A 24,527-nucleotide genomic window follows, 5' to 3' on the forward strand; every position below is an offset into this window, starting at 1 on the left:
TAAAGTTATCAGCTAACAACTGTGTGTGGCAAATTAATGAACAAGAAACATATGGAGGTGGGTGCCTGGGTCAGACTGGGAAAACCAGAGCACCTTCCCTAGGTGATCCATGAAAAGACCAATGGCAAAGGGCAGTTGCAGACACCCAAAGTTTCAGAGAATTCACAAACCGATTGCTTCTGCGCAGAGGACTCTGGAGAGGAAGACGGTGATCACGCTGCTGTGTGCATCCCATCCCTAGTTTAGAGACGCATGGTCACACAGGCGACCATCCTGCTGCCAAGCCCCAGAATGAAGGATGAGAACCACACAGGGGCAGACCAATCTCTTTAGCCTGGGCAACAGCTCCATTGCCTTAGTGTCATAATTCAGCATTTCTGATGCAAACAGCTGCCAGTAATAAGAGAGAGATTGCCAGTAGCTCGCTCACAGAGAAGCCTGCTGTACAGTTAAATAAAAACAGTAACATCTGTCCAGTGTAACGAGGCACAAGTGAGTGGTAGGTCAACGTGTGCGCTACAGCGGCTGATAGGCAACCTGGGGACTTCCCCTTGATTACACCATCCAGTTATTACTGGAGGAAGTGGAACCAGCATGTTGCATCTGCTCTTCACAAGTTCTCTGGTTGCTGTGCAGGGAGATGCTGCCCCTCCCCGTTGTTACTGGCCTGTGAATCTTCACATATGTTGGAGAAACAATTTCCACTCCGGCAGAGGTTTAGAACTGGGGAGCAAGCACTTTGTACTCAGACTCCCCCTGGGCTCTGAAAGTCTGGCCAGGTTCTTCCCTTTTCTCACATTGGCACCTGTCATAAAGACTCTGCAGGCCAAATTCTGCCCACAGTGGTATCAGCGTAACTTCCACTGTCTTCAGGATCTGTCCTTTTACCCCTATGTAACCTCACCGAGGCAACTGGCTCACACGGATGTAACAAACCGAGAAGGGAATTTGGTCCTGCCATTGGAACTTAGTTAAGGATTCTGTTTGTGATGCAGGAGCCAGAAGAGAAGCCAGCTCACTCACAGATGGGTTGCTAAGTGTAGCACGGCAGGCACTCACCACCACGGCGCCTCCTGCTGGTCATCTGGGAATTAGCTCAGTTCCAGCCTCGGAGCGCCTCCTGCTAGCCGGTGTCTTCCTACCGGTGGTGCCTGCTTCCTCCTGATCTCCACCACTTCAGGCTCTGCATCCCTCCCACACCCCAGTGCCTCCTACCTTGGGGTGCTGCCCCACAGCAGTGCTCCCACAGTCCGGATCTCCCCTCCCCGGGGAACCCCAATCCCCTAAGCCCACCTTGCCTCAGTGACCCCCTGCCAGTCCTCATCTAGCCCCTTCCCTCAGGGGCAAACTGTAGTCTGAAGTGGCCACTCATCATTGGCACGGGGGTTTGGACCTGCTGCCTTTCCAGCCCCAGCTGCCTCCCTGCAGCCCTACTACTTCCCCTGGCCTTTAGTAAGGCCTCAGCCTGGGGACGCACCAGGCCAGAGCTCCCCAGCTCAGCCTGCCTTTCTCCAGCCCTGTTCTGCCTCAGGTACCCTGCTTGCTTTTCCAGGCAGCCTGGTCCCCTCTGCTCCTCAGCTGGAGCAAGTCTTCTCTCACTCCCTCCGCCTGCCCTTTCATCAGGGTCAGCTGGACCCTAATTGGGTGTGGCCACAACGGTGGCTGTTTACCCAGCCAGCCTCCCCTGGCTGCTTTTAACCCCTTCCGAATCGGAGCGTGGTGACCAACCCACTACACTAAGCAAAGTAAAACTTAACTCATCCCTAAACTGATCTGCCTCTGACCTGCCTCAAACACATGGGATGCAGATCTGCTGAGTCCAGAGTCAATGCTTATGTAGTTGCTTTCCAGGAGAGAACCTCACTTTAAAAGGACACTGAAGGGTCAAATGTGGCCCCAAATGCAAGTTTAGTGAAAAGAAACTTTTTAAAAAAGATAAATGATACCATATCAGAAACAGTGGGGGGGCTTAATGAGTAACCCATTCCTTTGCAGATTTTGCAGCTTAAACACCGAAGCGCGGTGGTAGCACATGAGAACCTTAACCGTGAAAGCGACGAGAACGTGAAATGGACTTTTTTCAACATCTGTGCAAATGCGACAGCAAACCGGAAAAGTGAAAGGTAAATTCACTTTTAAAAATTCTCCCTGCTTTGATAACCTGCGTTGTTATTAGCAACATAGAAAAGGAAATTTTAAAACAAACCAACACTTCCCAAAGAGTTTTAACCCAACTGTGAGTTATAAAGGACAGGGGTCTGCTTATACCTTCTTTGCTGAATACTTTTTCATCGTCGCAATCCAGTCCAGAGATAAAAGGGTTGTCCTTGTCGCAGTTCACCAGCAGGATGGCTCCTTGCCCGTCTGGGCCCCAGGTCCATGTTCCCTGAAAATATAACACTCTGGCTTAGTGTGTGGGCTCTCACGTCTCCCGCTAGTGGCCAACCCCAGTGACTATAGGCCTGTTACTCAAAGAAAAGAATAATTCTTTTAGCTCCCAGGGTTGGAGGCCTGTGGTTTCAGTGCATTCACTCCTCACTGATAAGAATGGTGTCTGCACACATGCGACCCCAGTTTGTGCCAAACAAATTGAAGGCCACTTTTAGGAAGAGCATCTCCAAAAACCCATTGCAGCCTAGGTGAGCAGAGAAACTCTCTCCTCCACCCCTTCCCAGCACTTGCTACAATCATCAGACACCACAGTAATCTATCTTTACCATCCCTTCCGGTCCTAAACTGCTCTGCAGTGTTGGGAAATGGCATGTGCGGGGGAAAGGGAATCTCTAGCTAATGAAAGGATGCGCCCTCTGAACAAGTTGGAGAACTACACATGCGTTGCGTGGAGACCGCAAGAGGAAGTTGCCTCGGAAGGATAGGATGCTTTTTAAATCCAAGAACGAGTGGCTTGATAGCGCCATGTGGAGGCCTTCTCGCAATGGAGAGAAGGCAGCTCTGATGAGGGCGATAAGGAAATGCATTTGCCTTGCTGACTTGGTTGCATTCTACTTGTTCTGTCGTGACATGTACATTGTGATGGTGACTTGTGTGTGAGCAAAGCTTCATGTGAGATGGAGGGGGGCACAAGGACAGAGACACCCCCCTACCTGTTTGCATTATTCCTCTGCTCTAGCATTTGTTTTAATAGATAGCTCTGGAAACATTTCCAGGGGGACTGTGACATCTACTCAAGTGTCTGTCACTCACGATGCAATGACTTCGAGACAAGGGCTGGAAACAACCTGCCGTGAAGGGATCTGTGCTTACATAATATGGTGATGGATCCTCCCCCCTGGTCCCCTATTGCTTCATTCTTGGGACCACCGCCTCGTCTTCTGCAGGCCACAGATTTTTTTTTTTAAAAAAGCAAGCACCCATCAGCGCCAGGAGAAGTTGGCACCTGTGACTGAGATACCTAAGCCAGGGATTTAGGTGCTGAGCTCCTTTCAGGCATTCAGGACCTCAGCCAGATCCTCAATGTATGCAAATCAGCATACCTCTATGGAAATCAGTGGCACTGTGCTGATTTATGTGGGTGAGGATCCAGGCCTCGGACTGCACCTCTCTCCACTCAGGCTATGCCATTGACATGTATCTCGCGCAGCATCAACTGGTCATAGATGAAAAATTGTAATGAGCAAGCAGGCTTCTGAGTGAAAAGATCGTGTGCAGATCACATCTTTACCTTGAGATAACCGATTGAGAAAGGGCCAGCGTGCCAGAGAACCTCTTGAACGTCATAGATTTCACCAGAGCTTTCGACTGCATTCATAGAAAGTTGCTATGGAAGATCTTATGACAATATGGGCTTCCAAGAAAGATACTGTCACTGGGTCAAGATGAGTACGAAGGTTCAAAATGGAGAGAAAGTGACGAGACCAATCATTTTGATATCATTACTGGAGTATGGCAGGGCTGAATCCTATCATCCTTTCTTTTCTGCATTATGATCGATTACCTGATGTGAAGAGCAACATCAAAGGAAGATACAGGAGTTATATGGAATAGAGGAACACTTCAAGTTCTTGACTTTGCAGGTGACATTGCTCTGTTGGACACAGATGATGATGCCATGAAAAAGACTCCTGTCAATTGCAAGTGTGAGACTGCCAAAGTAGGATTAACAATCAGCCCAAAGAAAATTAAAGTCAGGACTGTTGAAAGAGGAATTAGCAGTGATGGTATATATGTGATTGACAGTGTAGAATATGGCATGGTTAATGAGATTGTATACCTTGGGATCACAATCTGCGCTGATGGCCAACTCCATAAAGAGATGGAAGCAAGAATTGCAAAGACAAATGGAGCTTTTTTTGAGACAGGCTAATATTTGAAAAAATGAGGAGATTCACACAAGAAGCAAGATAAAGTTATACAACGTCATGGTGATACCTACACTGTGATATGTGACTGAAACTTGGCAAATACTAGAAGCCCACAACAGGAAACTCAACGCATTCCATCAGAGATACTTGCAGAGAATACATGGTGTCCACTGGTGGCATAAAAGTAACTAACGCTGATGTGCTTCGAAGGACTGGCCACCAGCCTGTAGAGACAATGATTCGAGAAAGAAGGCGGAAGTGGTTTGGGCATGGTGCAGATTCCTAGACAAGTCCCTGACTGGATACCACCTGGTGGAAGATGGAAAAGCGGAGCACAACAGATGACATATAAAAAAAACCATTGAGAAAGATATCACTGTCATGGAAACAGAGTATAATGGAGCAAGAAATGTGCCACCAGACAGATGGAGGTGGAAACTCGGGATTGCCTCATGTGTCACAATGCGTGAGAGCATCTAATCTACCCTGATCTATCCCTCGTGGAGGCATCCAAGTGTATTACCACACAGGATGGATCTCCCCCTCAGCCACATGATTTGCAGCTCCTGGAAGCAAGACCTGTGTAGGGGTGCAGCCACCAGTGGCTATGTCAGATGCGTTGTGTTCTATGTCAGATGTTGTTACTCTGTGGGAAACAACATAACTTCTCTCTAACTCTGCCGCCCCCAGCTTCCTGTGGGGAAGAACAATCAGCCTAAAGTGCAATTTAAACCCTGCATCGGATGACTGTGATTGACTAAGGCTGTACGTAGGCACCAGGGGTCAAACACATATCCTAAGGGAAGGAAAGTCACAAGTTTATTGAACAGCGATTTCATTCCAGGCTCCACACCCGGGCCAAGGAGTCACATTTCACAAAGTGTCCTAAGAGGCCAGGAACAAGTGGATCCTATAAAAAACACAATGTGGAAAGGCCTGTCGGAGTCTGCAGTGCCCTGCTGGCACATGCTAGCATGGTGGAATCAAAGGCAAAGTTACCTTCCTTGGGTTGTTCTTTTCGACCACTCCATCGCGATCTGCGTCAACGTCCAGAGAGATCCCTAGGAATACAACACTGCTATTACAGATCACTGCTAACCTTAGGGCAAGTGGGGGAGGGACATCTCAGTGGTTTGAGCATTGGCCCCCTAAACCCAGGGTTGTGAGTTCAATCCTTGAGGGGGCCATTTAGGGATCTGGGGCAAAAATTGGGGATTGGTCCTGCTTTGAGCAGGGGATTGGACTAGATGACTTCCAACCCTGAGATTTTATGAAGCCCTGAGCCATGCAGTGCAAACAAGAATTGAGGCAGAAGAGGCAATTAAAAAAAATCTGCATGGAACATAATATTCAGTGAATGTAACAAATCCATTTTATAGATTCACAGATGGTAAGGCCAGAAGGGACCACGGTGATCATCTAGTCTGATCTCCTGTATGGCACAGGCCAGAGAACGTCCCTAAAATAATTCCCAGCACAGATCTTTTCAAAAACTATCCAATCTCCACCTACAAATCGTGAGGGATGGCGAATCCACCATGACCCTTGGCAAATTGTTCAGCTGAGCTCCTTGGGCTCAGCCTATGGTGTGCTTTCCAATCCTTCCGTTGTTCTCATGACTCTCCTCTGATCCCTCCCCAAAGTATCAACAGCCTTCATGAACTGTGGGCGTCCCTTCTGAATCACCTGGGAAGCAAGTGAGTTAAGCCCTGCGAATTGGATGGGTGCAAACATCTGCAGGGAGACCAAGTCTGCATCGGCAGCAGGCAGGGGGGAGACCCCCCTGTGCATTCCTTCAGGTGAACAATCTCACCCGGGTTTCGGAGCACTCCAGGGATGGGCGCTAGGGCCTGTTCATTAAGAGCAGCCACGCTAGGCGCAGCTGGGCCCAGTATTGGCATCACATCATCAGGCAAGAGACACTGATGAGTTCCCTGGCCGCTCCTTGTCTCAGTAGCACAGAGGGGAGAGGGAGAAATTGTGGAGGTGGATGCCCAGTGCTGATGTATCAGCATTCCCTCTTGACAGGACAGTTTGCAGAGCCCTATGCAAAGTGATGCAGACAGGGCCCCATCCAGCCCCCTCCCAGAGTCCCGCTGCTTCCTCATGCACGCAGCCCCCTCTCTCCTCTCCCGTTGAAGACGCCCCAGTGACCGCGGCATTCGGTGAGCTGGGAAGCCAGAGGGGGAGCTGCAGTGCACCTGCCTGAGTAGGGAGAGGGCAGGATGGGCATTCAGGGGCCGCTGTGTCACTGATGTTGCTCCTCACGGAAGCATTTACGCCCGTGCCCATGGAGTGCACTTTGCACGGGTCAAGTGCCACCCTGACATGCAAGGGCAACGGAGACTCAGGACGTCAGAGCCAGTAGTGGCCCAGTAGCACCAGAGCTGCGGACGAAGATGGAGACAGTGATTTGCTGGCACTGGGCGGGGTGAAGGGCGGGTGGGTGTGTATGGTGTAGGGGTCCTAGAATCACACAGACATTAATGATGCTTTATACTTCTCCAATTTATCCATTCAGGGGGCTCAAAGTGCTTCATAATGAAATTAGCCTCACAGACCCCTTCTGAGATGGGTATCACTATACCAGGGGTTCTCAAACTGGGGGTCGAGACCCTTCAGGGGGTCACGAGGTTATTACATGGGGGGAGGAGGGGTCGTGAGCTGTTAACCTCTACCTCCAACCTCACTTTGCCTCTGGCATTTATAATGGTGTTACAGAAGTTTGAGAACCACTGCACTATACTAATTGGCCAAATGGAGAAACTGAGGCATAGGAAGATTAAAGTGACATGTCTAAGGTCATGCTGGAATACTATGCAGGGCTTCTGACTCCCATGTCTGTGCCTTAACAACAAACCTAGCTGTCTGCCACTTATCTTAGCAGCTAGCTCTTACCTAGCACTAGATCTCAAAGCACTTGAGAAAGTAGGTCAGTCTCATTATCCCCATTTTACAGATGGGGAAACTGAGGCACAGAGAGGGGACGTGACTTGCCAAGGTCACCCAGCAGGCTAAGAGCAGAGCTGGAACTAGAACCCAGATCTCCTGAGTCCCAGTCCAGTGCTCTATCTGTTAGGCTACCCTGCCCCCTGCAAACTGCCCCTTGGAACCATCGCTCACTGGAGCCCAGTGTAGGCATCTTCCTTTGTGGCTGCCCTGCTGAACAGCACATTTGCAAAAGGAACTTGCTTACAGCTCAGCGCACAAGCATAAAACCAGCGCTGTCATGTGCTCTGCCAGGGTGCTAGGCAGATTAAGGGGAAATATCACAAGGACTGTGTTCACCGGGCACAGGGAACTTCCGAGAAGCAGAAGGGAAAGAAACTAAGGAGCAGCTGGCTCTTCTCTTCCCCTTGTCTCTTTTCAGTACCGGCTCTCCCGGAGCTCTCCCTCTGGTGCTGTCTGGTGGCCAGATTCCATCTAGGCTGTCATGGTTTCTGGTAGGGCATGGCCCAAAGGCTAGAGCACAGGACAAGGAGCCAGTATAACCCACACACCTCCTGGGTGTGGTGGTCTGGCCCAGCTAGTGGCCCGGAGACCAGTTAGAGATTAATGAGTCTGTTACAGCCTTAGCTAGTAGCCATGTGCCTTTTAGCACACGCAGTAGTGGTTCATGCACTAAGCTTCAGAGGTCCAGGTTCAATCCGAATGACTGGAGTCTGCCGGTGTTACACCAGAACTCGTGGGTTCCACTCTGAGATCAAGGAGTATGGGTGGTTCAGTGGCTACAGCAAGCGAGTGGGTGTCAGGATGTCTGAGTTCTGCTGTGTGACATGAGGTAAGCTCCGCCCTGCTGTGCCTCAGTTTCCCCATCTGTAAAAATGAAAATAATACTCACCTTTGTAAAGAGCCCTGCCCTGGCACAAGGTCTGTAAGTGCAGCTAGTAAGCGTGAGAGCTCGCTGAGGTAGGAAGGACTTCAGCCATCATATTAGAAAGGCCTAATCTCCTCCTTTTGTGCCCCCTCCCCCCCAGATATTATTTCACTCCTCCAGACTGCATGCATGCCTTGGTTTACTACAACAGACCCCTGGAAAGCGGCTGCCTCTAGTCAGCCTGCAGGTCCGAGCGAATAATTGATTTCTCAGTTTGGTGGCTGAATTGAAAAAAAAAAATTAAGCTCGTTTCAAACCAAAAATGATTTTCTCCCTGTTCTTTCTCACGAAAGGGGGAAATTGAACCCCTGACTGAAATGTTTCAAATATCATTTTGAATGGCTATTTTCTAAACAAAATAGCCAAAAGGTTCGTTTTGAAAATGTCAAAATGAAACATTGCTTGCAGTGTCGGTCCCAGGGTATTAGAGAGACAAGGTGGGGGAGTAGGGTTGCCAGGCATCCAGTTTTTGACCGGAACACCCGCTCGAAAAGGGACCCTGGCGGCTCCGGTCAGTCCAGTCGGTGACACAGCAGGGGTTTGGGGCTAAAGCAGGCTCCCTACTTGCTCTAGCGCCGTGTGGCTCCCAGAAGCGGCCTCCAGGTCCTTGCAGCCCCATGGCGCATGGGCAGCCAGGGAGGCTCTGTGCGCTGCCCTCCTGCCAGAGTGTCGGCTCCGCAGCTCCCATTGGCTGGAACCGTGACCAATGGGAGCTGCAGGGACGACACCTGCAGGCACGAGGGTGGCGTGTGGAGCCTCTCTGGCCAAACATGTGTCTAGCGGCTGCACGGACCTGGTGGCCACTTCCTGGGAGCCGTGGTAAGTGCTGCCAGGACCCGGCCCACCCAACCCCCTGTCCCGATCATGGGCCCCCCCCAACACCCCAACACTCTGCCCCAGCCCGGAGCCCCCTCCTGCACCCCAAACCCCTCATCCCAGCCCCACCCCAGCCGGAGCCCTCACCCCAACCCCCTGCCTGGAGTTTCCTCATTCACCCCAAACCCCTCATCCCTGGCCCCACCCCAGAGCCCGCACCCCCAGCCAGAGCCCTCAACCCCCCACCCCCACACATTCCAACCCCCTGCCCCAGCCCAGTGAAAGTGAGTGAGGGGCAGAGCAAACAACGGAGAGAGGGGGGATGGAGCATGCGGGGGCAGGGCCTTGAAGAAGAAGCGTGGCAGGGGTGGGGCCTTGGGATGGGGCGGGGCAGGGGTGTTCGATTTTGTGCAGTTAGAAAGTTGGCAACACTATAGGGGAGGTCATATCTTTTATGGACCAACTTCTGTTGGTGAGAGAGACAAGCTCCTGCTTACAAAGAGCTCTCTTCTTCAGCTCTGGAAAATGCTGACCTGTCTGACCAAGAAAATTGAGGGTTTTGTTTGGCCAAAACTATTTGCCAAATTCGACCTAACTTCATGAACAGTTTTGGTGCCCCGAAAGATGCATTTTTCGGACCAATTTCCTATTTGCCAAAAAGATTTCGCTCAGCTCTAGGCCCAGCTCAAGCTCTCAGCTACAAGGCAAGTGGTACAGACCCCAGACAGACAGAATGACGAGAGGTGAAATTCTGGCCCAGGAGTGCGGCTTCCCCTTTCCATAGTGCCGTCTTCTGTGCCAGCTTGTGCTGGAGAACCCAGATCTCTGGCTTTGTACTGTGCAGTGCTGGCCCTAAACCAAACCAGCTGGGGCGAGAGGGTGGCTTTGCTCTTCCAACGTGCCACAAGAAACTGAAGCCGGGAGAAAATATTGAAAGGCATGTACTGTTGACCCCAACAGAGGCGTGAAACTTCTCCAAGCTGCATGCCGGGTGTTTAGCATTCTAACAGACACATGGTCAGTTAAAGCCAGAGCCTAATCTCATGTCCAGTTATCTCCCATGAGGACATGCTTGTTTTCAGATATGGGCGGGTGGGTACATAGTGGTGTGCATGTTTAAAAATGAACATCCGATCCTCAATAAAGAAATGTCTGAGGCAGCATTTCGGCTCACGCTCAAAGGCTTTAGCAAGCTGTCAGGGTTTGAAATCACTGCTCCCAACGTGATTATTAGTTTTCACTCATATAGCACTATAGGATTGCCAGGCGTCTGGTGGAGCGCCGGAGCAGGGCCGAGGCGCATGGTGAGGCCCCCCGACCCGGCGCTCTTGCCCGGGCACCGGATCGGGATTCATACCATGCGGCTCGGCACTGTTCTGGGGCACAGGGTCGGGGGTCCTCCACACTGGTATAAAGCAGGAGTAACTCCATAGAAATCAGGGGAGTTACTCTGGATTTCTACTGGTATAAACGAGAGCAGAATCTGGTTCTTATGGCAGGATCCAAAATGTATTGAAATGGGCAGAAAGACTCTCACTGACTTCAATGGGCTTTGGATCACGTCCCAAGTCCCTGATTCAAGCCACTTGCTCCCAGAACCTGCAGCTATCCATTATTATTACTGTAACACCTAGGAGCTCTAGCTGTGGACTGGGACCCCCGTGTGCTAGGCCCTGTATAGACACCAAACAGAACGACAGTCCTTGCTCCTCCGGTGACAGCAAAACAGTGTCTTTTACAGAGGTGTGGGTCCGAATGGCACCCACTGAGTCCGGTGGTGCTTCCCAAGCAGTTTCATGGTAGCAAGCCAAGTGGTTTGTTGGTGCGCAGTGTTGGATTTCAGCACCTAGTTTTGCCACTAGCTATCTATTTCAACACTTGGTGTGTCATCAGTATTTGCACCGAGGGCGTTTCTTTTTAAAGGCGGCTTGCGGTGTTATAAACAGCACCTTTTGAGTCAGGGCAAAACCAACCCCCACATTAGGAGAGGAATTTTCGAGTGCGAGTCACTCAACCTTTAAGTCATCTCCCTGCTTGGGAAGATAAAAATCTCACCCTCACACTCCTCTCTGGTGCTTCCTTACTATTGGCATCACCTGCAAGACTCCCATTACTCAGGGCTGATTCTGCAAACTTTACATGTAGGCCTTGCACTAACAGTCCCACTGAGACCCCTCGCCCCACTAAGGGTTAGAGAATGGGGCGGTGGAAGCTTCCTGGGGGTGGGGAGAAAGAGAGGGGATGGTACCTGAACCATCCCCACACCCCCCCTTCCCCGAGCCTCCACCCTCATGCTGCCCCTTCCCTCGAGACCCCACCACGCACCACCCCTTCCTCTACAGCCCCTCCCCCTGCTGCTCATCCTTACTGCCAGTAAAAAGTGGGAGGGCTCTTTTAAAAGTGAGGTTCCAAAGGCCCCTTTGCCCCCCCCCCATTGGAGAATCAGGCCCTTAGGTGCCACTCCTGCAATTGGGTGTGTGCGGGTGGACGCTTGCAGCTGTGCGGAGCCCTGCTGAAGTCAAGAAAGACCCTTCTATGGGATCAAGGCCCTATGCGGTCGCTACGGGCCTGGCACAAAATCTCAGCTCTAAACGTGCCATCATTTTGCAGTGTCCTTTGGGGAAGAGACTGCTGTTCATCATGTGTTTTTGGACAACACAGACAGCAATAGGGCCTCAATCCTGACGGCATTACATTACAAATAAGAGAGCCCATGTCTATTAGTCGATCAAACTGCAGATCATGAGTGTAGATCATGCTCACTGTACATGGCATTAGTTGATTTAGTCACATTGATCATACTCTAGATTTTATTCAGTATTAGCAGCAGTATTCAATACGTTTTTTCTTTATTCAGGCGAATGGATTTGGGCCGATTACCATATTCTTCTCCTAAGAAGTCACAGCTCCAAAGCGTTTAATGAAGGCCCCAGTGCCTCCCACAACCTTTCCGTTTGCTCTCCGCCTTGCCGTTCAAACTCACAGCTTCTTTGCCACCAGTCCCCTTTTGCATGCATGCTTCGATGGAGTCATTTTTCCATGGCTGCATAGTACCAGGGAGAAGGCTCCAGTATATCGGGTTTCCAGACACATTTCGAGACATGTGAAACAATTCTGTCCCTGCTGGTTTGCTGCTAAGCTGGTTTGCTGCTAAGGTGACAACAGAAACAGCTCGGGCAACTCCGGTTACTTTCGAGTGAATTTTACAAGAGAAAAAGAGATTCAAGGCCCAGCGCCAAAAGCAGCAGAAGCTCAGCGAAAGACGGTGAAGACAAACTACCAACATTTCCTCTGCACAAGCCCTGCGCAAACCAGATGCTACGGGCTAGGTTCTAATTTCCATTTTACAGATGTGACTCGGAAGAAAATCAATCGACAATGCTGCTAAATGGATGTATTGGTGTAACAACGCAGAATTCGCCTCGCTCTTGTGTGTCTGCGGGGACAGCATCCAGGACACACAGAAAAAGTCACGCATTTGTATTTCAGACGTGTCTAAAAGTTTCAGCTGAGATCAGCGCCCCATCGTGGTAGGTGTTGTATAGATACATCTCAGAGATGCTCTCTGCCCGGAGGAGCTTGGACCCAGATCCTTGATTTCAATGGAAGTTAGACATCCCAATACCTTTGGGGATCTGGGCCCTGCAGTATAAAGAGCCAAAACAGACAAAGGACCAGTAGAGAAAAGGATCCCTATTTTACAGGGGGGGAACTGAGGCACAGAAAGTTTTATGCCTGTATTTTTGGAAGTTTTTGGCACACACAGGCAGGGCCAGATTTTGAAGCATTCAACTTCCATTTAGACACCAAAGCGAGAGGCTGGATCTTCCAAAGAGCACCATGCATTAGGCGCATGCGGTTTATGGAGCCCTTTTTAAAAACCTCCATCCAATTGCATCCCCAAGGAAGCTGCTGGCTCCTTTGAAACGACGATGCCTGTAGTGGGTGCTGAGCCCTGGAAATTCTCAGCGTGGGCTCTTCTGAAAACCTGGCTGGAAGCAACTTGCTCAGGCCACCCAGAGCGTCTATGGCCAAGCCAGGAATTGAACCTAGCTCTCTTGAGTCTCAGACAAGCGGCTCATTCACAGATGTATCCGTGTTTGCAAAACTGGACAGGCTCGCTCAGAATACTTGCTCTTAAAAAAAGAAAGAGCCCCAGCCCTGTTTATTTTTTCCATCATCACGGGAAATCCGAGGGAGTAGATCGTGCATCTGGGCTTGCGTGTTTTCATAACAATGTTGCAGCATTGGACTCTGACCCCCCAATTCTGTTAGGATTACAGATGAGTCCAGAGAGTAACCCCAGATCAGAACACAGAATCAGGGAAATGTAGGATAGATCATCTAGTCCACTCCCCTGCACCGAAGCAGGATGAAGTATTATCTGTAGACCATCCCGAACAGGTGTTTGTCTAACCTGTTCTTACAAACCTCCAGGGACAGAGATTCCATAGCCTTCTTAGGTAATTTGTTCTGGTAATTTGTGCTTAACTACCCAAACATCCTTCAGCTGTGTGTGCATGAGAGTGAGAGGAAGAGGGAGAGAAAATGACACAAATACATAATGGGGAATAACTGGCTTGGCAGCAGCACTGCTGAGAAAGAGCTGGGCGTTGTGGTGGATCACAACCTCAACGATGCGATTCTGTTGCAAAGGAAGTAAATTAAATTTAGGTTGCACTGACAGAGGCAGAGCATGCAAGTCACGGGAGGTGACAGTACCACTCTGCTCGGTGCTGGTTAGGCCTCAGCTGGAGTATTGTGTCCAATTTTGGTCACTGCTGTATAGAACGGATGTAGAGAAACTGGAAAGGATCCAGAAGTGAGCAACAAAGATGATCAAAGGGCTGGAATTCAGGCCGTACAAGGAAAGGCTGAAGGAACTGGGTATGGTTAGTTTGGAAAAGAGGTGATTAAGGGGGGCATGACAGTGGTTTTCAAATACGTGAAAGGCTGCCATAAAAAGGATGGAGAAAAATTGTTCTCTCTTGCCACAGAGGGCAGGACAAGCGGCCATGGGTTCAAACTACAGCCCAGCAGATTTAAATTAAATCTCGGGAAACACTTCCTAACTGTAAGAGCAGGAGACCAATGGCACAGACGGCCTAGGGAAGTCATGGAAGCTCCTTCACTGGAGTTTTTCAAAAAGAGGCTGGAGAGCCACCTGCCTTGGATGGTTTACACACAACAAATCCTGCCTCTTGGCAGGGGGTTAGACTCGATGACCCTTGAAGTCCCTTCTAACCCTGTGGTTCCATGATTCTATGATCCAATCCTGGACCCATATCCATATCTCTTACCTATGTAACCCACACAGCTCCTGGGTGCGGTGCTCTGTCCCCTCTAGTGGCACTGAGACCACTTGGAGATGAATGAGTCTGCTACAGCCTTAGCTAAGGGCCCTGTGGCTTTTAGCTCATGCAACAGAGGCTCATGCATTTCGCTCCAGAAGTCCCAGGTTCGATTCCGCCCACTGATGACTGGGGTCTGTCGGCATTACACCTATATACCAAGGTGAGCAAAGTCCCCAGCAATCCCACTGCACTTCGGGATTTTGGAACTGTGACTGAAATTTGGCAGGTTTAACCTGTCTCCAGTTAGTATCAGGCAGGTAGCAAAGCATTAGCTCAGTACTTCAGGGCTTCCCAATGTCCAGACCGCTCCTAGCATGGAGAATGACTATGTGTCAATGTAGAGACAAACCCTGATGTAAGATCCAGCTTCTGACGAAGATAAAAATGGGTTTAAATGGGCTAGCGTTTGAAATCTCTTCCTGCCCTTGCTAAGCCCAACACCAGCGGTAATGGTCTCCACAGCTGTTTCTGTGGGTTGAGTGAGCCTTGGTGTATTTCTCAGACACAATAGAGGGGTGGGGGACAATTGCACCCACATAAGTGCCTCTGTTGCTAAGAATTCTCCATCTCAGATGCTTCTTTGACTGGGAAGGCAGGTACCAAGCAAAGACACAGCAGTGGGTCAGAACAAAATTCCCAGTGGGCCCTGGCCACATTACTGCATGCAGCCAACTAGCAAGACAGCTGACTTCCCAATTTCATCTCAAAGACGCATCAAAACCGCTGACTAAAATCAAGAGGCCCCATTTCTGAAAGAGTTGTGCCTCTCAGACAGTACCTCAGCCACAAACTTTCTAAGGCTTATGTGTACCCTGGCAATTGAAGGACAAAACTTATGTCTTTCAGAGGTGTTCCCCTCCCCCAATGAAAGACAAACGTTTTGCCACGACAAGTGCCTGTGTGAACAGCGCACTGTCGGCAGGAGCACCCACCAAAAACCAGCATCCCCTCCTCCCCCCACAACACCTCCCGCCCACTGGTGGCCCTGATGATCACCTCTTCCCACGCCCTCCACGATCAGCTGGTCCGTGGCATGCAGAAGGTGCTGGGAGGAGGGGGCGGAGTGGGGCTAGGGCGCACTTGGGGGTGGAGTGGAGGCAGGAAAAGGTGGGGCAGGTTGGGGCGGAGTGGGGGCAGGGCCTGGGGCTGAGCAGAGCTTGAGCACTTGTGGGGAAAGGAGAAAGCTTGTGGGGCTCAAGAACAAACCACGGGCCCTCTGGTTACGGACTGCGCTCGTAATCTACACAGCGGCTGGATGGGCTTGACGTCTCCGGATGCTGCTGCTGCGGGAGGGTGGCTACATCACTTCCCCAGCCGCTAATTCGGTGCTTGTGTTGTCACAAGCCACGTGCCGGAAGACCACCCAACGGCAGAGGTGGGAATAGAACTACGGTCTCCTGGCTCCCAGGCCACCCTCTTTCTCCGCAGCACAGCCACTGGACCCAAAGGGAAACTGGAACTGTTTCTGCTAAGCCCAGCAGCCTAAAGAGGCCAGAACCCCCGTCACTCTTACATGGGTCCAGAGCAGCATGGTAACTCCTTGCAGGCGAAGCATGGGCCATCGCTTTGACTACAAGCTCAGCATTGCTGGATTTGCTTGGTCTTTGGAATGAAATGAACTGCTGGTCCTGCTTCTGGCAAGCACGGGGGCAGAGTTCCCAGGTCTAAGCTGATTTCTTTAAGTAGCTCACAAAAGCTCTATTCATTTGCAACATAAAACCCAAGTGACACGAGATCATAGGCTTTGGTCTGCCCCGAAAGCACTTGCACTTACCAATGCCTGTCAGGAAGACGCCAGCTTGGTCTATGGGAGGCCCTCCATTCTCGCCGTAATAGTTCACCGTTACCTGGAAACACACAACGCAGGCTAGTGAGTGAGAGGGGTGGGCAGGACAGGGCCTGGCAATTTACACCCGGTAGCCGGAGAGCGACACGGTGCCAGATCCTTTGTGCCACTCTCCCAGTGCCGCTTTCTGCCCCAGCTCTAGCGCTCCAACCCCTGCCTGGGGCTTGGTTCTGTCCCTGCCGTGACTCCTGCCCCTGCTCCTCTCTGGCCAACTTTGCTCCCTTCTCATCCATCCAAATTGCTGCTGTGACAATTAGCTGCCACCAGGTCGCTGCCTTCCCGGAAGCTCTCCCCTCCGATAGGGAGCCATGAGAACAACAGGTGTTTAAGCACAAGGATTTTACAGTTAAAAACCTTTTAGTTTCATGATCCCAACAGCCAGATTGTGCATCTATTTCACAGCCCAGCCCAAACTCTCCAAGTTTGCTAGCTAGCTTGCAGAGTTGGACGGAGGATCCCATGCAATGAACTGATCTGATCGACTGGGCCCGTTCACCCCCTCATTTGCAAGTTGTTCATGAACAGACCAACAAAACAAATTTCAGCCGAGGAGTTGTCAGCAAACAACCGGTCCTGGTGTGCAACCATCTCCGTAGGTCACAGGATATTTTAACTGCTTCCTCATTGGGTGAGTGAAACACTTAAAACATGAGAACAGCACCAACTCCTAACAAGATTGTGGCCATCCAATGCTTGCCAGCTCTCTTGGATGCCAACGAACGTGGCAGTGTCTCGGGAATGCTCAACTCTGGTAGTTTTTCATGCTGGTCTCTGTCCCTGGCCACTGAATGACCTGAGTGAAAAGTACAGAGAGTGGAGCATTACGGTCGGATGTCCTCAGACTGACCCTTCATCAAGGGACAGAGAGGTATTACCCTGTTGGCTTTGGACCCATCCTAGTACAGCAAGATCCTGTGTCAGGTGCCCCTCACGTGGTTACCTACTGTTACCTCATCCCTGCTCCTGTCTCAAGCCAAGTGAGTGCCCAGGATACAAGAACTCTCACTGGGCTTTCCTTTACCTTGTTGTCATTGGCTTCGGTGCTGGCTTTGTTCATGCTGAGTTTCAGGATTGTCCCGTGGTCGAGAGGCCACTGCTTCCCTCCATTTGCAGGGGCCACCTGCGATTGGTCATCGGTAACTATTTCAACTTGAACCCCGGCTGTGTGCTTCACGCTGAATGACACAGCACCTGCGGGAGCCGCTCTGCAACAGAGAAAGGGAAGGGGATCAGTCAGAGGGCTGTGGAGAGAAGAATCGGAGATGCCTCACTGTCCCCTACCCGGCAGCCCTGACCCCGACCTTAGGCAAGAGGAAAAAGTGGCTCAGTGATCACTGCAGACGTGCATCCCGGCAGCATTTTCATACGTAGTGACCTGATTTTCAGAGAGGCAGAGCGCCCGCAGCTCCCATCAACAGAGGTGGCGGGTGCCACAGCTAAGCACTTAAATCCCTATGAAGGCACCTACAGAAGTGGCACCCGGAAGAGATGCTGGGCACTCCTGAGTTTACATTGAAGTCAATAGAGAAGCACCTGCTCAGCACCACCAAAGATCAGACCACTCAAGCGCCAAAACATGGATTTAGCTGCCCAGTTTCAGGCACCCGAGTTTGAAAATACTGACCAGCCCACGTAACACAATTGATGCCAGCATGGTGCAGCCCTTCACTTCCCTGGCTGCCCACAGATCTGGCTAAGCAGGGTGCCTTCTTTGCAGTTAAAATGAACTCTCGACTCTTGCTGCCCCTGATAAGAAAAGATCAGACCTTCCATTGGGTGCATGATGGGAGCAGCCTACCCCAACAGTTGGAGCAAGGGACTAGGAGCCAGGAGCCCTGGGTCCTATTCCCCCACTCTGCCACTGGCTAGGTTAGTTTGAAGAAGTCACTTAACCTCTTGGGGCCAGATTTGTAAAGGTACCTGTGTACCAAAATCCCACTGATTTCAAAGAGTACTAAGCAACTAAATTCCTTTACAATCTGGTCCTCTGTGCCTCAGTTTCCCCATCTGCACAATGAAGAGAGTCATATTTTCCCACCTTTGCAAGAGTTCTCAGATCCCTGGCTAAAACTAGGGATTTCCTAGATGGGAACTAGCTGTGAGAGCTCTTCGAAAACATTAACCAACCTGATCCTTAATATCCAGGCCTTTTAATGCTATGCACGTGAACTGGATCATGACCGCTCTTCCAGCCAGCCCCAGTTATAACAAGCCATGAGGCTCAAATGCTGAAATCTTAGACAAATGCCAGGCGTCTTTTTGGAATGACTCGTGGACATTTTGTACATACTACAGAAGGCAAAGATTGCATGAATAGCTGGAGACCCCCAAAGACCCTTAGGATGCGGGAAATCTAAAGAGACATCGAGCCAGTTTCTCACAATTAAAGACTTCTGTCTAGAAAAGGATTAACACTGGAATGTCAGCTAGTTGTAACTGATGGCTAGTTTTAATATTATAGGACAGCTTACAGACCCCAGTCTTTGTGCCAGGCGCTGTACAAACACTTATGAGACAGTCCCTGTCCTCAAGGACGCACAATCTAAACAGACAAAAGAGGGGGTGGGGAAAAGGCAGACAACATTCTAGTAGAGTGATCAGAGTGATGGTTGACAAAAACATGTTTATTTCACATTTTTTCACCCCTTCAAGCAATTGACAAAAATCAACCAATCAACACTGCCCCCCCCCAAAAAAAACCACCCCTCCCAAACCACAACAAAACTGAGCGCTGGAGAACATTCCCTCCAGTTTTAGGACCCAGTCAATCCCTTTTTAACTTCTCTGATCACAATGAATGGATCACAGATCTATTCCATAAGCCGACATGGGCATGTCAAGTGCCAGTTAAAATTGCTACGTGACAGTAATGTCTTGGCCTACCCACCACTTATAAACGCAAGCGGTTTAAACCCAGTGGAATGAATCCCTGAGGAAACACACAGCTTTCCCACTGCACCCAAAGAAACACACACATTGGGTGAGATTTTCAACTCAGAGGATTTAGCCATATGATTCCCACTCACTTCAATGATCTTGCAAGGGGCTGAAGGCCCTCAACTTCCACTGGAGTCCGAGTCTCTTCTAAAAAAAGTTTAGATATGTTTAAGAACATAACGGCCAGACTGGGTCAGACCAAAGGTCCATCTAGCCCAGTGTCCTGTCTTCCGACAGTGGCCAGTGCCAGGTTCCCCTGAGGAAATGAACAGAACAGGTCATCATCAAGGGATCCATCCCTTGTCGCCCACTCCCAGCTTCTGGCAAACAGAGCCTAGGGACCCCATCCCTGCCCATCCTGGCTAATAACTTCATGGAGGATAGGTCCATCAGTGGCTGTCTAGTTCTTTTTGAACCCTGTTTCTGTTCTGATTGGCTGAACACAGTAGATCTCCACTGCAGAAAAAGGGGTGGTCTTAACTCGGGTGAAAATAGCAGCCAAGACTCAGCCGTGTACTCCAGTGAGCAGTTCAAGTTCGAGTCACCAGGGCAGCCTGGGATTGAACTTGATTTGCCAGTCCACGTTAAAACCCAGGTTGCCATGTCTTCACTGCTATTTTAACCTGGCTTAGGAACATACCTTCATTTCCTTTATATTTTTTTTTTTGCAGTGTAGACTCACCTTTAGGATCAGCGTGAATACTCATGATTATACCTCGGAAACGGCCTCTCTGCAAACACTCCTCACCGTCTGTCTAACGATGTGCTGCTCCTGCGCTCGCTAGGATAGGAGTGGCAAGGGAATGCTAACAGGATGCGGCTGAAACTGGAGCGAGTTCACTGAAAAACCTCCCAGAGGAGGTTCAGTGCATTCACCCATTTCTATGTACAAGGCATTCTGTGGCTCCCCCATGCCCAGCCTCGCAGCCCCATGCTAATGTGAATACAACAATACAGCTGGCACAAGCCCCAGGCCTGTGAAAGTCACATTTTTTAAAATGGGGATGGGGGGAGGAGATCAGAGCAGGAAATCTTTCCAGGAACCCATTTGCCGTAGTGCGGCCAGAGCCTGCTGGCACCTGTCTGCTGTGTGAGCAAACAGGATCCAGGCTGTCCTCACTCCTTTTCCCTCCTCCCCCTGGGATCTTTGGCTTTGCAGCTACCTGTGGAGGAAACTAAAGGGAAAACATATATACCAAGGAGGGAACCAGCTGCAGGAAGAGCCGAGGTTGCAGCCCGGGAGCTGGTCTGACTCTGGAGCGAAGTGAAGTTCTCTTTACAGTAGTTACCTGGGCCCAATCGTGTTACCCTTGAAGTCAAAGGCAATACGCCACTTACGTGGGAGTTGGCCCCACTGACCCACACAGGCTTCACTGTGTGTTTTCAGGGCCCATCCTGCGCCCTTTGATAGCAATGAGACCGGGGCCGTTCATTGTGGTGGAGTCGTTTTGGGCTCTGAGCAAGTCTGGGGTGGTCCGGGGGGACAGGCGTCCCGTAAACATGCTGACAAATCTGGGGAGGCCACCTCTCAATGCTAAGCCCTGGTCTACACTAGGACTTTAGGTCAAATTTAGCAGCGTTAAATCGATGTAAACCTGCACCCGTCCACACAATGAAGCCCTTTATTTCGACTTAAAGGGCTCTTAAAATCGATTTCCTTACTCCACCCCTGACAAGTGGATTAGCGCTTAAATCGACGTTGCCGGCTCGAATTTGGGGTACTGTGGACACAATTCGATGGTATTGGCCTCTGGGAGCTATCCCAGAGTGCTCCATTATGACCGCTCTGGACAGCACTCTCAACTCAGATGCACTGGCCAGGTAGACAGGAAAAGAACTGCAAACTTTTGAATCTCATTTCCTGTTTGGCCAGCGTGGCAAGCTGCAGGTGACCATGCAGAGCTCATCAGCACAGGTGACCATGATGGAGTCCCAGAATCGCAAAAGAGCTCCAGCATGGACCGAATGGGAGGTACGGGATCTGATCGCTGTTTGGGGAGAGGAATCCGTGCTATCAGAACTCCGTTCCAGTTTTCGAAATGCCAAAACCTTTGTGAAAATCTCCCAGGGCATGAAAGACAGAGGCCATAACAGGGACCTGAAGCAGTGCCGCGTGAAACTGAAGGAGCTGAGGCAAGCCTACCAGAAAACCAGAGAGGCGAACAGCCGCTCTGGGTCAGAGCCCCAAACATGCCGCTTCTATGATGAGCTGCATGCCATTTTAGGGGGTTCAGCCACCACTACCCCAGCTGTGTTGTTTGACTCCTTCAATGGAGATGGAGGCAATACGGAAGCAGGTTTTGGGGACGAAGAAGATGATGATGATGAGGAGGTTGTAGATAGCTCACAGCAAGCAAGCGGAGAAACCGGTTTTCCCGACAGCCAGGAACTGTTTCTCACCCTAGACCTGGAGCCAGTACCCCCCGAACCCACCCAAGGCTGCCTCCTGGACCCAGCAGGCGGAGAAGGGACCTCTGGTGAGTGTACCTTTTAAAATACTATACATGGTTTAAAAGCAAGCATGTGAAAGGATTACTTTGCCCTGGCATTTGCGGTTCTCCTAGATGTAGTCCTAAAGCCTTTGCAAAAGGTTTCTGGGGAGGGCAGCCTTATCTCGTCCTTCATGGTAGGACACTTTACCACTCCAGGCCAGTAACACGTACTCGGGAATCATTGTAGAACAAAGCATTGCAGTGTATGTTTGCTGGCATTCAAACACCACATCCGTTCTTTATCTCTCTGTGTTATCCTCAGGAGAGTGAGATATAATTCATGGTCACCTGGTTGAAATAGAGTGCTTTTCTTCAGGGGACACTCAGAGGAGCCTATTCCTGCTGGGCTGTTTGCCTGTGGCTAAACAGAAATGTTCCCCGCTGTTAGCCACAGGGAGGGGGGAAGGTTGAGGGGGTAGTCACGCGGTGGGAGGAGGCAAAATGCGACCTTGTAACGAAAGCACATGTGCTATGTATGTAATGTTAACAGCAAGGTTTACCCTGAAAGAGTGTAGCCACTGTTTTATAAAATGTGTCTTTTTAAATACCGCTGTCCCTTTTTTTTTCTCCACCAGCTGCATGTGTTTCAATGATCACAGGATCTTCTCCTTCCCAGAGGCTAGTGAAGCTTAGAAAGAAAAAAAAACGCACTCGCGATGAAATGTTCTCCGAGCTCATGCTGTCCTCCCACACTGACAGAGCACAGACGAATGCGTGGAGGCAAATAATGTCAGAGTGCAGGAAAGCACAAAATGACCGGGAGGAGAGGTGGCGGGCTGAAGAGAGTAAGTGGCGGGCTGAAGAGAGGGCTGAAGCTCAAATGTGGCGGCAGCGTGATGAGAGGAGGCAGGATTCAATGCTGAGGCTGCTGCAGGACCAAACCAGTATGCTCCAGTGTATGGTTGAGCTGCAGCAAAGGCAGCTGGAGCACAGACTGCCACTGCTGCCCCTCTGTAACCAACCGCCCTCCTCCCCAAGTTCCATAGCCTCCACACCCAGACGCCCAAGAACGCGGTGGGGGGGGGGCCTCCGGCCAACCAGCCACTCCACCACAGAGGATTGCCCAAAAAAAAGAAGGCTATCATTCAATAAATTTTAAAGTTGTAAACTTTTAAAGTGCTGTGCTTAAAGTGCTGTGTGGCATTTTCCTTCCCTCCTCCACCACCCCTCCTGGGCTACCTTGGTAGTCATCCCCCTGTTTGTGTGATGAATGAATAAAGAATGCATGAATGTGAAGCAACAATGACTTTATTGCCTCTGCAAGCGGTGATTGAAGGAAGGAGGGGAGGGTGGTTAGCTTACAGGGAAGTAGAGTGAACCAAGGGGCGGGGGGTTTCATCAAGGAGAAACAAACAGAACTTTCACACCGTAGCCTGGCCAGTCATGAAACTGGTTTTCAAAGCTTCTCTGATGCGTACCGTGCCCTCCTGTGCTCTTCTAACCGCCCTGGTGTCTGGCTGCGCGTAACCAGCAGCCAGGCGATTTGCCTCAACCTCCCACCCCGCCATAAACGTCTCCCCCTTACTCTCACAGATATTACTACTTGCTGTGTGCTCCACAATAACAGTGGGAATATTGGTTTCGCTGAAGTCTAAGCGAGTCAGTAAACTGCGCCAGCGCGCCTTTAAACGTCCAAATGCACATTCTACCACCATTCTGCACTTGCTCAGCCTGTAGTTGAACAGCTCCTGACTACTGTCCAGGCTGCCTGTGTACGGCTTCATGAGCCATGGCATTAAGGGGTAGGCTGGGTCCCCAAGGATACATATAGGCATTTCAACATCCCCAACAGTTATTGTCTGGTCTGGGAATAAAGTCCCTTCCTGCAGCTTTTGAAACAGACCAGAGTTCCTGAAGATGCGAGCATCATGCACCTTTCCCGGCCATCCCACGTTGATGTTGGTGAAACGTCCCTTGTGATCCACCAGAGCTTGCAGCACTATCGAAAAGTACCCCTTGCGGTTTATGTACTCACCGGCTTGGTGCTCCGGTGCCAAGATAGGGATATGCGTTCCGTCTATAGCCCCACCACAGTTAGGGAATCCCATTGCAGCAAAGCCATCCACTATGACCTGCACATTTCCCAGGGTCACTACCCTTGATATCAGCAGATCTTTGATTGCGTGGGCTACTTGCATCACAGCAGCCCCCACAGTAGATTTGCCCACTCCAAATTGATTCCCGACTGACCGGTAGCTGTCTGGCGTTGCAAGCTTCCACAGGGCTATCGCCACTCGCTTCTCAACTGTGAGGGCTGCTCTCATCTTGGTATTCATGCGCCTCAGGGCAGGGGAAAGCAAGTCACAAAGTTCCATGAAAGTGCCCTTACGCATGCGAAAGTTTCGCAGCCACCGGGAATCGTCCCAGACCTGCAACACTATGCGGTCCCACCAGTCTGTGCTTGTTTCCCGAGCCCAGAATCGGCGTTCCACAGCATGAACCTGCCCCATTAGCACCATGATGCATGCATTGGCAGGGCCCATGCTTCCAGAGAAATCTGTGTCCATGTCCTGATCACTCACGGGACCGCGCTGACGTCGCCTCCTCGCCCGGTATCGCTTTGCCAGGTTCTGGTGCTGCATATACTGCTGGATAATGCGTGTGGTGTTTAATGTGCTCCTAATTGCCAAAGTGAGCTGAGCGGCCTCCATGCTTGCCTTGGTATGGCGTCCGCACAGAAAAAAGGCACGGAACGATTGTCTGCCGTTGCTCTGACGGAGGGAGGGGCGACTGACACAGCTTACAGGGTTGGCTTCAGGGAGCTAAAATCAACAAAGGGGGTGCCTGTACATCAAGGAGTATTTCAGGCAGGACTTCACGGAGGGTTCCAATAAGAAATGGTGCACCTAAGTTATCGTTCTTATTGGAACAAGGAGGTTAGCC

At 50.6% G+C, this 24,527-nt stretch overlaps 1 protein-coding gene across 1 annotated transcript in view; it reads right to left on the reverse strand.

Moving 5' to 3' along the window:
* Positions 1-24,527, reverse strand: part of PADI2 (peptidyl arginine deiminase 2) — a 75,411-nt gene that overhangs the window by 34,328 nt on the left and 16,556 nt on the right. The window contains exons 2-5 of the mRNA XM_073316344.1: positions 17,237-17,420; positions 16,144-16,216; positions 5,322-5,383; positions 2,269-2,386 (exon numbers count right to left, since the gene is read on the reverse strand). Of these exons, the coding sequence (XP_073172445.1) occupies positions 2,269-2,386; positions 5,322-5,383; positions 16,144-16,216; positions 17,237-17,420 (437 nt within the window). The remainder of the gene's footprint in view (positions 1-2,268; positions 2,387-5,321; positions 5,384-16,143; positions 16,217-17,236; positions 17,421-24,527) is intronic.

The sequence above is a fragment of the Lepidochelys kempii genome, chromosome 18 (assembly GCF_965140265.1).
Source record: "Lepidochelys kempii isolate rLepKem1 chromosome 18, rLepKem1.hap2, whole genome shotgun sequence".
NCBI classification, from domain to species: domain Eukaryota; kingdom Metazoa; phylum Chordata; order Testudines; family Cheloniidae; genus Lepidochelys; species Lepidochelys kempii.